Source organism: Opisthocomus hoazin, chromosome 8 (genome assembly GCF_030867145.1).
Source record: "Opisthocomus hoazin isolate bOpiHoa1 chromosome 8, bOpiHoa1.hap1, whole genome shotgun sequence".
NCBI lineage: Eukaryota > Metazoa > Chordata > Aves > Opisthocomiformes > Opisthocomidae > Opisthocomus > Opisthocomus hoazin.
In genome coordinates, this window is record NC_134421.1 from 15,331,414 (window position 1) to 15,346,407 (window position 14,994).

General features: G+C 53.8%; 1 protein-coding gene across 4 annotated transcripts; it reads right to left on the bottom strand.

Moving 5' to 3' along the window:
• Positions 1 to 550: 550 nt before the first annotated feature.
• C1QTNF6 (C1q and TNF related 6) lies at positions 551 to 12,211 on the bottom strand. Of its 4 annotated transcripts, none has more exons than XM_075429087.1 (4): positions 9,135 to 9,231; positions 8,039 to 8,276; positions 5,992 to 6,437; positions 551 to 2,059 (listed from the first exon to the last, which is right to left on the bottom strand). In XM_075429087.1, exons 1-4 carry the CDS (start codon positions 9,216 to 9,218, stop codon positions 1,967 to 1,969), a joined length of 861 nt encoding a protein of 286 aa, XP_075285202.1. In that variant the 5' UTR covers positions 9,219 to 9,231; the 3' UTR covers positions 551 to 1,966. The 4 variants fall into 4 exon arrangements, with proteins under 4 accessions (XP_075285202.1, XP_075285203.1, XP_075285204.1 ...); XM_075429088.1 differs by lacking the exon at positions 551 to 2,059 and adding an exon at positions 3,276 to 3,787; XM_075429089.1 differs by lacking the exons at positions 551 to 2,059; positions 9,135 to 9,231 and adding an exon at positions 12,139 to 12,211 and having other exon boundaries at positions 3,276 to 6,437.
• Between the last annotated feature and the right edge of the window lie 2,783 nt (positions 12,212 to 14,994).

Here is a 14,994-nt window from a genome sequence, read left to right on the forward strand (position 1 = left end):
TGAAAGATGTTTGCCCAAGTCTTGCACTAGGACATTGTTATGTTGTACACCTGGAGAGCAGTCAGGACCTCAGAGCAGGGGACCAGAACACTGAAAATGATGCTGCAGGATGGGTGTCAGCTAAACAGGGGACCTGTTGTCCTCCTTCCTCTCTCTGAGCATTTCTTTCCCCTGGTTATTTGGAAGCATTCCAACTGTCTTCAGTAGCAACCAGCGAGGCTTGGACACATCTCCCACCTCAGGGGTGCATTGCAGTCTGTGTTGCCTGGGCTCCCTGGCAGTAGAGGCACCTCAGCAGCTTTGAGGTTGATGCAGGTCAGCCTCGCTTCTCAAAGGCATGGATGCAAGCAGATTAAAAGGAATCAAGAAACAACCCAGGCCCCCGCTTCCCACTCACCCGGGGCTGGATTCCCAGTCTTCCCAGGTGGATGGGGAGCCCCATACTCCTTAGCTTCTCCAACCCAAGAGCCCTCCATCCTGCTCCCTCCCATTTTAGTCATTGCAAACAGAGACTGGGAAACGTGTGAGATTTTTGCAATAATTCCCTGGTTGTTTGTGAGTTCAGTGATACAAACTGAAGCGATGGAACTGGTCTGTGGGCTGAGAAACTGTCAGTAGCCTTTGATTTAAACTTTCTGCCCTGGCACTCACCGTAGTATAACTGTGGGGAGAGAGATCACAGAGGGTCTGTGGGAGAAGGGGGGAGGTCAGGGAGCTGCGTTTGTACTGAAGAGGCCTGGAGCCTCAGCCCCTCTCTACCCACCTCCTGATAGCATCTTCAGAGCGAGTCAGGCTTGCAAAGGGCAACAGTTTCCGTTGGCAGGAAGGTGAGAGATGTCCATACGGGGCTGGTAAGTGTGTGTGCGTATATGTGTGGGTGTCATAGCAGAGCGCGACACTGAGCTGGCCTCTGAAGCCCAGCGTGGATCAGCAAATCCCCATTTTCCCACTGTGGTCAGAGGAGGGCTATGCCACGCTGGGCGGTGGGTCGATGGCCGTCCACAACGTAGCTGTGCCCCATCACCCACGCAGCCACAGGCAGGGTATGCATCCAGCTCTTTGGGCCCAATGGCAGCTCCCAGCCGGCAGCAGGAGAGGGAAGGTGGGAAATAGAGGATCTGGGGCAGGTTCAGCCCACTGATGGCACCCAGCTGCAATGCACAGAATGGAGGGAGGTGAGGGCTCTGCTGGCATCTGCTGTTGACAAAGGATCAGGGGGGATGCAGAGCCAGGTCCTGCCATGTTGCACCCCTGCCCTCCCTGGTGCTTAGGGTGCAGGCACGTCCACCTGTGTCCATCTGAGTGCCCACAGCAGGGTAAAAGGTCTCTTTTTATACCCCTTTTCTTGCCCTGCTTCTCTCTTCCCCTTTCTCCCAGGTATCACAGGGTAAGGAGCTATCTCAGGGCTTTCAGCTTCTCCTGAGCTGGCCCCGACACATGCTTCTTTCCTCAGACACAGAGCCATATCGTACCCTTTACCTTGTCTCCCACTCCTCCTCTTTCATTCCTGCAATACCACAAACCTACCAGTTTAAAGGGCCAGCACCTTGGCACGTCACTTGAACAAGCTTGAGACATGGCTGCAGAGCCCTTTGCAGCAGAGCTTGGACCTGTCTTCAGGGGAAAAGAGAGGCATGGCCTCAAGGGTAGTGCCGTAGCTGCCCACTCCAGGGCATGCTTCTTCCTTTGCCCAGGAGAGAAGTGCTGGGTGTCACCAAACCCAGGCTCACATACCACAGGGCAGCCCCATTTCATGGAAAAGGACCCAGCCCTGGGGTGAATGAGGTGACTGGAGGTCTTGTGGCCATCAGGGCATGGCTGCACCCACTGGCAGGGCAGCAGGGCTGGTCTGACCCAGTCAAATCCTCGTTCCTTGAACAGCATTGCAGGCTCCACCTTGCCTGAGCGGAGTCTCACCTACGGCAAGTCCCCAGACAGGCATCCACAGCGTGATGGATGGCACCGGCTACAGACTCCATTTGTCACGCTTGCATCTTAGCCACAAGTGATTTGGCTGACGAGACTCTCCAGGTAGCACTTTCATGTCCAGGTGGGTAGGCTGAAGGATTGAATCAAAGAAAACATTTCTACAAGATCTGGCTACACATTTCTGCTCCTCCCTCCTCCCTCACTCCTCACCTTTTGTAAGTGTGACAAAGGCACCTCCAATCTACCAGCATCTCACCTCAAGGGGCCAGGAACATGCAGAAGCGTAACCCCTGCACTTCCTGAGGACACGTTTCTCTCTGCTTCCTCAGAAGTAAATAAAAAGCCTGAAGAAGGCTGGGCTCACAATCTGACAAAGTATCGCATTTACTAGGATTTATGTAGCCCTAGCTCTGGGCCTGACACAGGACCAAAGAAGCCTGTGAGGATGTGTATGATTATGTTTTCCAACGCTTGCCAAACAAAGCATCTGGTACATGTCAAACCACAGAAAGAGCTATGTGAAGATTAACTAAACTGAAGACAGAAGTTCCTATATGGGCATCTCCTCTCATTTTCTGGTCCATTCCTCCACTTCAGCAGGAGTCCCCTCAGTCCAAACCCCAAAGATGCTAAAAAAAACCCCGCTTACCTCTTCAACCTGAACTAAGCTGAGACCTCAATAGGCATCTCCTTGTCCTGAGGACTCTAATACTCCTGGATCTTCAGTCAAGCCTCCAAATCTCCATTCCCCCCCTCACATCTCTCTGCTTTCCCCAACTTTATGGGCAATTGCCACTTGTCTTTCCACTTCTGACCTGAACCTCGAGCTTTTTCCATCACGCACAGGTCTTCCAAAAATGTATGTTCACCTTAACTCTGGAACTGCCCCCCCCACGTTGTTAGCAAGCACAAGTGTCTAGTCAACAGTTTAAAGTCCCTCTTATGTCTGTACTTCCTGGCTTTTACCTCTTGGCAGAGAAAAGAGAAACACCGCAGGGAAAAGAGAAAACACACATGCTTACTAAGTACCTGACAGAAGGATGTGCTGAAAATTTCACAAGATAAAGAGTCTGATCCCTCTTACGAGAAGTCCAGCATTAGCCCAGCCTTCCTCAATAGAATTAGTTAAGTACTTGAAGCCTAATCTTACAACCCATTGTGTTGTCCGGTGGGGTTTTTTTTGTAATTTCCAAAGAATCCTTCCTTGAATTTGCTAAAATCTTTCCCAGCAGAGAGGAGAGGTTTGTCATAATTAGAAGTGTCAAAGTAGTAAATAGCTTTAAAGTTATGGTTCTCCACAAAGGAAACAGACAGAAGGTTGCCAAGGATTGCCCAGGTCAGTGTCTTTTCTATTGCACTATTCAGCGATAACCAGAGCTAGAAGGAACAGGATGGGAGGGAAAAGCAGATGTAAGTGCAAAACAACCAGGGAAAAAAAGTTTAATACCACTGAAAAAAAAAAATATATATATACACAAAAGTTCTTGGAGTTTGTTTTTGTAACATAAAGCACCATTAATTCCACAGTACATTACAACTCAGCCTACTACACCTTCCAGAAAGCACCCAATACTCCTGAAATCTGATTTAGCACCAAGGGATTGCCATCTTGTTTAGCACCAAGAAGCCTGTTAAACATACCCATTGGTCCCCCTCCCTCCTCTCTCACGTGCATCAGGCACCACATGGCTCCTCACGGGTAGCACGTGAGACCTATCATCACTGACATTCAAACACGGAATAGAAAAGGAAGTAGAAGGAAGCTTGTTTCTGGAGATATTCAGTGTTAGGCTTGCTTCTCTTCAGGGAGACACAGGGGCACTATACACTGAAAACAGACAGTATCTGGGCTTGCAGCCTGTTGGAGGAAGAGAGAAAGGGATTCGGTTCTGAGCATCACCTCCATCATGCTGCTTCTTCTCTAGTGCCCGAAATCCTGTCTCTGAGAAATTCCACATGCTTGACCTGCTAAGGGAGAGGAAGAAACTCAAGTATCCTTTAGTTCACATAATCCCATCATCACATGTTTCCCTGGGGAAGACCCGGCTTTGCCTCAGTGAAACCTTCTTTTTGTACCCGTTGCCTCAGTGGCAGTGGTGGGGAGGATCCAGGGCAGAAAGTGCCTGAAACTCATTCCAGTCTGCACAGCTTCCTTAGCAAAGCAGGGAGGGTAAGTAAACAGGGCAAGAGAGAAAATGTCCTGCAATTCTCTCAAGTTCATTTTTCATATTTACCCTGGGTCCCTGTGCCGTTGCCATCCCAGGCTGAGTGTACCAGACCTAGTCCTGTATAATGATGCACATCTCCTCTGGGAGAGCTCTGGTAGTCCCAGGTGCTAGAGGCAGAGACCATGGCTAATTGTGAGACTGTAGAAGCTAGACAAGTCAGAAGATTTCACTGTCAGTGATGGGCAGAGGAGAAATACAGTTTCTCCTGCTTGTCCTGTCCTGAGACTCAAAAAGAGAAAACTCAAGGCACTGCTGTTTGCGGGAGCATCACAACATGTGGAAGTAGGTTTCCCAAAGTGCTGAGTCAGCATCATCTGCTCCCCCCAGGACCGCAGTAATCCCAGAGGGATGTGAGCGAGAGCAAAATGTACAAATGCTACTAGAAAATCCTACCGCTGGCATTCCTTTCGCACTGCAACATCTCCAGCCTGACAAGAAGAGTGAGGATTTGTTTTAGCCACGAGCTTTTCTCAGTTGCTTTGATGAGATATTGCCAGAAAAGCGCATGCAGCATGAGGCAGGAAAGCTTTTAACCCTGGGTTGAGGTGCTGTAGTCTCACCTCTTTTCAAACCACTGTCTCACCTCCACATCTTTTCCATCACAGAGGCAAAGAGGTGCCAGCCTGACTGGGTTTGGAACAGATTTAACTGCAATTGCCCTTGCAGCCTCCAGCTCAGGTCCTGAAACAGTAGTCCCTCAATTCCAGCGTGGGAGAACCACCTTCAGGAGGACCAATGTAACGGCATGCAGGAGCCAGGGCCTGGCCCTGACTCTCCCCTCACATCAGCAAGTGTTAGGGATGACCTCTGATACCAATGGAAGTGCACGGGTGCACCTCTGTCAAAGGTTCACTGTCCAGACTAGCTTCCCACAGCTGGGGAACCGAGACCGAGTAGCGCCCCAGGGGAGGTTTGGGGGGGTTGTCACTCTGTCTCATTCTGTACTTATGATCCGTAGTGGGAGTAGAGTGGTGGGCTCTACTGATTCAAAAGCAGATGCCTCTGAAGGATCTGGCTGAGTGTCTGGCCCTTCATCTCTTTGAAGAACTAGAGCTAGCACCAAGGAGGACAATCCCACCAGGCCTAGATTTTACAGCCAATCTGGACTCTGTGACCCAGAAGAGTGTCTAAGGAAAGGCAATGACATACTTCGGAAGGCCAACAGACCCCTTTTTTGAAAGACAGTGTCATCTCTTGCTGCTCCAACAGCTTCGTTGTGCTACAGGAGCCCAACAGACCCCAGGCCGCTCTCCAGACTACAGGTGTGAGAGATGACATTAAGGCCATATTGCAGGCTGCAAAACTGGCCTCTAGTTGGGACAGAGAGGAGCCAAGATGTACCTGGGCCACGGGGACTTTCTAGCCCTTTCTATGGGAGTGCCTTGTGTATGAAGTCCCAAGGCAGGACACATCTCCAGAAGCAGGATTTTAGCCTTCTTGCTTTAGGACCCTAAATGCCAGACACAGTTCGCTGGCAGATTTAGAAGAAGCCAGTAACCCAAGCTGGGGTCATGAGGTGAGGAGGCGAGAGATGGTAGTGCCATGCTGTAAGTGGACAGATACAGGCCTGGCTACAAGAGAGCGTGAGGTGGAAGCCAGTGCGGCAAGTTTCACACTCAGTGCCTGAGACTTCACAGGCCCATTTCCAAGTCATTTGCAGTGATTGCGGGCAGAAAAGAGAGAGACAGAGTAAGAAGGAAAAGGCCAAAGAGACCCCAAGGAGGAGAGGCAGTTACTCAAGGCTGGGCTTGACCAGGTACCCGTTGAAGGTGATGTACACATCAACATCATCACTGTAAATGGCATTCTCCCGCTCCCGCTTGTAGAGCCTCACCCAGATCTCATCATTTTCCTGAAGCTCCAGCATGAGGCTCTGGCTCTGCATGATGCTGCGGTCGCTGGGTTGGGCATACAAGATGACTGCCTCTTCTTCATTGTGCATGATGTGCATGTAGGTCTCCTTGAAGTTCCAGGTGTGGACGTTGAGGCTAAAATAGTAAAGTCCACCGACATAGCAGTAGAATTTGCCATTGAACATGTCAAAGTGGCTGTAGAGGTTGACGAAGACAGTGTCAAAGATCAAGACCTGGAATCCCTCGCTGCTGTGCAGCGCTTTCTTGCGACCGACAGAGAATGCAGCGTACTGATGCTTGCAGGGGTCTCCCGCCATGCCCATCTGTCCTTTACTGCCTTTCTGGCCTTGGGCACCCCGCTCACCTCGTGGTCCTTCTTTGCCCCACTTCCCTGGCATCCCAGGCTCTCCCCGGTCTCCCTTCTCTCCTATAAGGGGAAGCAAAGGACATAACTCCTGTGTGATACCAGAGAGAGACATGGAAGTAGTGGTGAGAAAGCCCAATCAGGAAACAGAGGGTTCTTCAAGGATGGGGCAATACCGGAAGAAGAAATGCTCCTGAGGGTCACAATATCATTGTGCTTCATGGGAAAGGGGCTAGCAGAGCTCTGTGTGTGACTGGCATCTCTTCTCTTGTGAACTTCCTGCTCACGACCTGACATAGCCTTGCTGAAGGCACTAGGACCTATCCCTAGGAGACTTCAGCCTGAGATGGAGTCCAGCAGTGCAAAGTACCACTGGAGCTCTTGACCTCTTCCTCCTCCCTCACACTCCTTCACCTCCACCACAGTCCCTGACCTCCTGCACACCTCTCCCATGACCCAGTTATCCACATTGCGTGAACACCGCTTCTGCTGTAGGCTGGAGAAGAAATGCTAATAGCTGTGGGAGAATATGACTAGAGAGGGATAATGAGGTGGATCAGAGGGAAAAGATCCAAGCTGGACTTGATGGATGGTGCACTGCAAGTTGGAGGGCTGGTACTTTGATAATACCGGTATCCTTTGGGCATTCTGTATAATCAATATTGCAGTTTGTGCGTAGCCTGTCACACACTTGGGCAGGCATCAAAACAGAGGGAGAGCAGCACCAGAATGTACCGAGTATAGGAAGAAGAGATGGGGGTCAGAACAGCCTCCAGCACAAGAGACAGCATCCCAAGTTTGTGTCTTGTTCTTTTCCTCCTCTCCATCCCCTGTGTGGTACTGCAGTTCCTCCTGCAACCCCCAATCTAGTCCAGGCCTCTATCTGCCTCAGACACAATTCTGAGCTTTGATGGACTGCAGCTATTTCCACGCTGGGCAGGGAAGGGGGAACATCTGCCCAGATAGTCCAGAGGAACCACAGAGCAACAATAAGTGAGCAGAGCAGGGTCCAGCTGGGAACAGGCTTTTGCCCGCAGCAAAGGCTAAAAGGGGAGCCCTAAAGGGAGGAGCTGATCTAAAATAGGGAGCCTTTTCCTGCTAGCCAAGCCAACCACAGAAGGGTGGAACAAGCTGAAGGTCACTGCCAGTTAGCCTGGAGGTTCTTGCAAATAGCTGCTGCCTCGCCTTGTTCTCCTCCCGCTCCAAAATTCATGTGACCCATGGAGCAGGAGAAGGTTTCCCAGGTGCCAATGCCTACCCTCCAAACCTCCTTATTTTGCAGCTGGGTTAAAGACTGCTCCTTCGCTCAGGTGTTGCACAGCTCTGGAAGTCTGAGGCAAGGAAGGTGTCCTCCCAGCTTGTCAAGAGGCTACCACTGCTGCTCCTGTGGCTAGCAGGGAAGAAGAGCTGGTAGCAAGCAGCATCCTGAGACACAGAGCTCACAGCACATATCTGCACTGACTACCCTCTTGCCAGTCTACTCTTGATCATAGCACAAAACATCTAGACCCTGGGCACAGTGTGTGTGGGCCCATACCCTTCAGTATGGAATCTGGCAGTCTGTTAGCACAGCCAGCATGCCAGCAACCCAGCTGTCACCTCCACTGCAGTGGCACTGGTCCCCGAGCAGGCCTTGGCATCCTGGGGCCAAGATAGGCGCTTACCCTTCAATATGGTGATGTTGATATAGGGACGGACCTCCGGCACTGGGTAGGGCAAGTGGTGGTGGCTGGGAGGGACCGGTGGGGCATCTGTGGAGGAGTCCAGTGGGTCACAACAGCGCTTGCAAGCACCAGGGGCTGGTTCTGTGAGGTTGGGCTCATCAGTGGGTGCCCCAAGCACAAGAAGAGGCAGAAGAAGCCAGGCCAGGGGTGTGCACAGGTAAATTATGTCCATGGTGACCTGGGAAGATACGAGGAAGCATCGTAGTGAGATAATAGAAGGGGAGGACACGGCAGATGAAGCAGAGATCAGCACAAAACATCTGTGGCTGGAGCCAGGGCTGGAAAGAAGTGGCACTGTCCTGTGGAGGGAGTTTACATGCTCGAAGTCCCTGGAGGTTCAAGGCTGCAATCTGAGTAACAACCGCATGGCCCAAGAGGATGTCCCACGCCCTTTTGCCCATACCAATAGAGACTAGGTGCTAACCCTGGAAGAGGGCTTCACCCTCACTAGGCAAACCACTCTGGAGTCGCTAGAAGGTTCAGTCCCCAGGCTGCGACAGAGCGAGGAGACGTTGCAAACCACACTGCCCCTTTAGCAAAAGCACGCTCTGGTAGGCTGCTCAGTCTGTGGGGAAGGCTGTGAAAAACTTCCCCAGTCCTCTCGTCTCAAGGCATCAGCTCTTTACAGGAGTTAACCCAGCAACCTCCCTGTCCCAGCTGGAGTCTGACCCACACCTCTCTGCAGAAAGGCCCCTTCTCCTGTGGGCTGGGAACTCCTTCCCTCCACCAAATCCCATCCCTCTCTGTGCCTCAGCCTCCTCCCACCCATGCTCAGTTGTCTTCTCAGCCAAAGCCCAGCACCTTCCCAAAGGGATGGCCGGCTCCTCCGAGAGCAGTGAGCAGCGCCAAGCCTTCGCAGACAGACCAGAGGGGAGCTGCTCCACTGCAGAGGGTGAAGGCAGCAAAGCTCGGAGCAGGCAGCCTCCGGAGAAGTATGCTTACGGAAGACAGAAGCACAAACAAGCTGAGAAAGCCCCTCGCCCAGGCTCTGCCCCCCTCCCCTCTGCCTGCACCCCATGGCAGCGTGGCAGCTCACCCGGGAGGCTGAGGGCTCCCTCCGTTCTTTCCAGCCGCTGCCCGAGGGGTCCCCTCTGCTTGCACGGCCGGCCCCCGGGCCCATGGCTTTAAGAATGCTGGCTCTTGGCACAGGGACTGCTAAGGGCTGGCTGGGTGCACAGGCTGGGCTTGGACCTGCTCCCTCCCCTCTCCTCTCCCTCCCTTTCCCTCCCTGGCTTTGCGAGCTCTCCATTGCTTGGGTTTCATCGGCGCCTTTTAACTCTTTCCTAGGTAGTTCCTCTTCCTTACATATGTTTTTTTTTTTTTCTACGTCTTTTCACTTGCAAACAGCGTAACCCTGGTCAGCAAAATGCAGGCAGCACAGATGGCACTCTGCACAAAGGGTGGGCAGGCAGCAGGGCAGCATCCCACCCTGAGCATCTCAGGATGGGCAAGGTGGTGTGCATTGGTGCAAGAGACAGGCTTTCCTGCAGACGGGATGGTGCAGGACTCTGCCCTCACTCCCCTGCATTAGCCCCTCGTGCCACGCGTTAGCCCTTCTCTTGGCTGGCCGTGCCCTCTCCCCAGCTGTGCCTGTCCCACTCATAGCCCCCAAACTCCCTTTTTCATTCTCGCTTGCATTGTTTCTTCCGCACGCCACTGCAGTGTCTTGCCCCAGGCATGATATTTCTATCAGGCTCAGCTGCCAACTGGGAGAGGCATCAGCTTTTTCCCGCTCTGGTCATCCCCTCTCCCTGGGCAGAGACCCAAGCCTTGAACTCCGGCGCGTGTCATCACCCGGTCAGGTCCTGGGCTGAGCACTTCCCACCGGAGGGCTATGGCTGGCCTGAAGCACAGCCCCGCTGCGGGGGGTTGCCTGCCAGCAAAGCTGAGGATCTGGAGCAATCTCTGGCCGTGATCTTTGCTCCCAGCCTGGCGCCGAGCTGACGTGCTGCTGCTGTCGGAGTGAGCACTACGTGGCTGCACCAGAACCTGGGAATGGGGGCATTTTAGGGGGGAAATGTGGGGGGTTGGAGGGGACAGACTTTTCTTACACTGCAGAATAGGTTGAGAAGAGGGTTTGGGTGTTCTTACCCTGCAGCAAAACTGGATTTGGGATCTTATACCCGGTGAGGGTGCACATATGTATCTTTGGGAGGCAGAAGGAAGGATGGGCAATGGCTCTCTTCTCTTCTGCAGGGGCCAGAAGTGCCAAGTCAGCACGGTGCCTCCTGCAGTTTCCGAGAGAAGCTGGAGAAGGCTCCAAGGGTTCTGAGGGGGAAAGGGTTTTGTGCATGACTACGTGTGCTTGGACTTTTTTTGTTTGTTTGTTTTCCTTCTCCCAATTATTCAGTTTGGGAATGGGAGGCCCCGCTTCCCAGAGAGTGGCTGGCGTTTGGCAGGACCCCAGCACCACTGGAGAAGCAAGCGGAAAACTCTGGGAAAATATGTGCTGCAGGCCGTGGGGGGAAGGGAGGAAGGGGGGCTGGGAGGCCTGGAGATATTCTCAGGCTGCCTGTCAGCCTACAGCTCAATGAACATGGAGCGAACATGCCTCCCAGCCGGGGTGGGAAGAGGACCAAGAAATTCGCTGCTGTGCTCGTGAGTTCCTAGCCAGGCTCCAGCACTGACATGCAATGAGACCCACTGCAAGTCTCCCATGCCTGCCCGTGCCTCAGTTTCCCCTTTTGGAAAATGAGAGGGGGAAGGGTTAGGGCAACACTTCTTGCTAACGGAGCCTTGCCAGCTGACAGAGGCGGGTTTTTGTGATCAGTTGTGTTGTCTACTCCTGCCTGCTGCTGGTGGGGGTTTTGGCAGCTGACAGCACCGTTGCTGAAAGCCAATAAATATTCCGGGGTGCATTAAAACTCAGAGACTGACACTGAAGGCAAAGTTCCTCTCTGTCCCATCAAAGCTGTTGCAGTGGCTCACTCCCTCAGGTTTTCCTGCCTGGCTTATTTCCAAGCTTGACATCACCCTCTTTTGCAGCTCTCTGCCCTGCGTCTGTCCTCCTCTACCTTTCCAAAGGGAACAAGGAGCAGGGAAGGCCGTTGCCCTCCTTTCCATCCCACCTTCCCATCTGCACTCTCAAGATGCTCAGAGCAAATGTTCTTTGTGGAGGACCTCATCAGCTGGGGCCTTTGCCTTTGTCTCACCTGACTGCAAGAGCAGCTCGCAGTGGGCAGTGAGCAGGACCTTGTATTTAATGTCTCATCTGAGCTGTGTAGCGACCCTCAAGGAGCCAGCAGATAAAGACTTGCACTGGTGGCATTGCCCAGTTGGGCAGCAGTTTATGCCAGTAAAGACGCTCTCACCAGGGTAATATTGCCCAGCTCCCTGAAGGGAACTGGCTGTACCAGCGACATTTTGCCAGGGTAGCCACATTTGCAGGAGGGTTTGGCTTGTAAGGCTGAATACTGAAAGACGCAAGGTTTGAGAATGCTATGCAATAACCCTGTGCCAGCCACGCTTTTAAGTGTAACCCAAGCCTGAAGGCACCTTGTGTGCTCAACAGTCTTCCCCCTGCCTTGGAGGCAGCCCAGGGGAGCTCTGGCCAGATTGGACTGCAACAATCCCTGCTCAAAAGCGGCTGCCTCTTCCTCCTTCTATGTTTCCTCCCTTCCCCTGCAACTCCCCCAGCATGGACAAAGCAGGGGGATAAAGCCTGGCTCTCCCCTAGTGACTGCCTCCATCCTATTAAGCCTTTCCACCACAGGTACAGAAGGAAGGAAACGGCTTCGAGGTTTTCTCCCCTGTGCACAGCTCAGCTCCCCTGTTGCACATGTGGACCCCCTGCCCTGCTACACACACACACATGCTCGCATCCACCCACAAACACCCACACGCTCGCCCTTCACAGCTCCTCCCTCACCGAAACCTTCGGAGCAAAGGTGTCCTCCACACCAAGAGGCAGAGAAATGCCCCCTTCTCTTCCCCTTCCTGGCTGCTTCTCCTCCACCGCAGCCGCTTTCCCTTTCCCCATCCCTCTGCCCCTGCTCTCCAAGAGCATCGCAAGCCGGGAGGGGAAGAGAAGGACCTCTTACCTCCGCTCCCCTCCGAGGGGTCCCGCGCCGAGTTATCCGTATCCTCAGCTGCTCCTGGTTAGCAGCGCAGGGAGGGAGGGCTGGCAGGGCCCAGCTGACTCCAGCCAGATGCTCGCCAAGTGCTCTTATGTAATTACCGTCTTTTCCATCCTGCCTCCCAGGCTTTCCTGCATGCCTCCCCCCTGCTCCAGCTTGGCTCTCTCTCCCTCCCTCCTTCCACCAACCCCGCACAGCATCACAATTTGCTCAGCTCAACATCTGATTCCTTCTGGAAGCAAACTTCGGGCTTTTGGCTACTGCCGTTGCTGCCCTTGGAAAGAGAGCTCACACGTGTTTCAAGGGCTGGGAAGCGAAGGGCAGCACTGCTCTGTGCTCACCTCCTCTCCATCACTGCCCAGCTGCTGCCAGGAACCCTTGCCTTGCCCTTCTGTAGTGCCTGCAGGTGGGGAGGGGGACCCCTGAGACATGGAGAGGTGGCCATGTGTTTTTACATGCTTCAGTACTTTGGGGTGCCCGCGGGTTACCCTGTAAGAGCAGCCGTCCCTCTGCCGTATTGGGATCGCTGATCATCTCTGGCCAGGGTGCAGAGGGGGCTGGGAAGACCAGATGACCTTTAAAGGTCCCTTCCAACCCAAACTGTTCTATGATTCTATGATAAGATGAATCTTTTCCAGGCTGTGGACTCCACGGCTGTGCATGAGGCTTGTGTAACAGCCAGCCCTTGTTACCCAAGAGCACCAACGCAGTATGAAATTACTGGCTGAGAATATCCTGTACGTCTCTGAGGATGGGCAGGCTGACTGGACATCAGCTGCGTGGCTACATTTCTCTTGTAACTTCTGCCCATGTGGGGCCTGGGCCAACCAGGAACGACACGTTCCCTGGCTTTACGCAGGCTGCAACCGAGTTTGAGGGTACTTCTGCCAGCAGGGATTTCTGCTGTGGGCTGCTTGGCGGCCTGGACTGTCTCACGCAGAGATCAAGGTCTGGCAAAGCTGCGGCATTTTTTTACTGTGCATTCCTAAAACGCCACGTGGCTGAGGAGCAGCTGGAAGAGCCGTTCACCTGTACTCATCGCTAGAGCAAAGCTCTTGCTAGACCTGGCAGTCTCCGTCACTGAGCATGAAGGTGTGAGCTTGTCTCCCACTTCCCACTGCCCCCACAGCTAGTCCCAGACACCACACGTCTGACAGACACATCTGAACCGTGTAGCAGACACAGGTTGACAGGCTGCATCAGTTGGAGATGTCTTGCAGCTACGGGTGCATTGCCCAGGCTGCCCCTCTCCCCACAGATAGCTTTTCCAGCTTGAGTGTCCCATCTCTTACCCCCACCTCTGCCTGCAAGGCCACTGGGATAAGAAACTGTGCCAGTGTCCGCCTCAAACTCTGGCAGGTGACTACAAGTGCTAACCCTACTGCAACCCGCAAGACTTCTCTGCCTTGGGAGCATCTGGGCCCAACAGCTTGGCTGGGTAGGAGATACCAGGTGACACTGCAGCCTGTTTGAACCAGTTCTCAAATACAGCCTTCAGCCGAGCCTGCTGCCTTCTGCGTCTGAATGTATTTGATGCCTCCTCCTCCCATCCACTCCTGTGTAGACCCAGGAGTTTTTACCCCCATATTGTCCTCTCCTACACATCCTTCTAGCCCTGCCCTGAGCAGTTATCGACAGTAGGTCACTTCTGGGGTTATCTCAACTCTCACAAGGGATGCTGAGAAATGTAGGCAGTGATTAGGGCAAGAAAATTTTCTTCAGAGGTACCCATGAGCTTTCTCAACATAGAAACAAGCACTTTGTGGCAAGAGGGGAGAAGTTGGTATTTAGGAGCTCACAGAAATTCTTGGATCTGGCTGGTACTTCCCACTGTGGGAACCACCCTGACATTGGGGTGGGGTTTGAAACAGAGAGGTTCCACTGTCGCTCAGTAGCACTGTCCTGAGTCTGGTCCTAAAACCAGACAACAGGACACGAGTCGGGCCACGTTCTCTGGCCATTTAATTTAGCACAAGAATGTTCATCACTCTGGCTTCAAGGCATAGGGCATAGGCATCATCTGATACCTGTGCAGTAAAATCGGATGCTTTTTCACCGCAACAAATCTCTGCTGAAACTGTGTGAAGCCTTGCAGTAGCGACAAAGCCTCTGAGGGCCAACAGAAGGCTCTGCATGGATCTCCAGGCCCACACACCTACATGGTGAATATATGGGATTTCCAAGGAGACAGCGGTGTGGGAGACGGGGAAAGCCCCGACGAGTACCCCTCGCTCCTGCAGTCAGCACTCCAAGGGGTGCGCAGGGGCGCTGGGACCAGCTACACCATCGCTCTGAAAGAGCGGTCAGGCGTTGGAACAGGCACTGGGACAGGCTGCCCAGGGAGGTGGTGGAGTCCCCGTCCTTGGAGGTGTTTAAAAAACGAGTAGCTGTGGCACTTGGGGACACGGTTTAGCAGGCGTGGTGGTGTTGGGTGGATGGTTGGACTCGATGATCTTAGAGGTCTTTTCCAACCTTAATGATTCTATCTATGAGTCTATGATAGCCGCCGGGCACAGGGGTGCGACAAGCGGGCACGGCACGGCCCCCTCGCCCTCCCCGACCCGGTCCCCTCCCCCCCGCCCGCTCCCGCCCCGCCCGGCGGCTGCCGACTGCCCCCTGCTGGCCGCGCCGCGCCCCGCGCCCCCCACCGCCGGGACACGCCTGGGGTGGGCTCGCGTTCCTCCCCCCCCCCGCAGACCCCTGCCCGCAGCTTCGCAGCGGCTCCGGCCAAAGACCACCGCAGGAGGCAGCGGCGGTGCCCACCCACGCGCGGTGCGTGAGCCGAGGCGCGTTGGTTTCCTCCCCCCGCCGCCCCGTTTT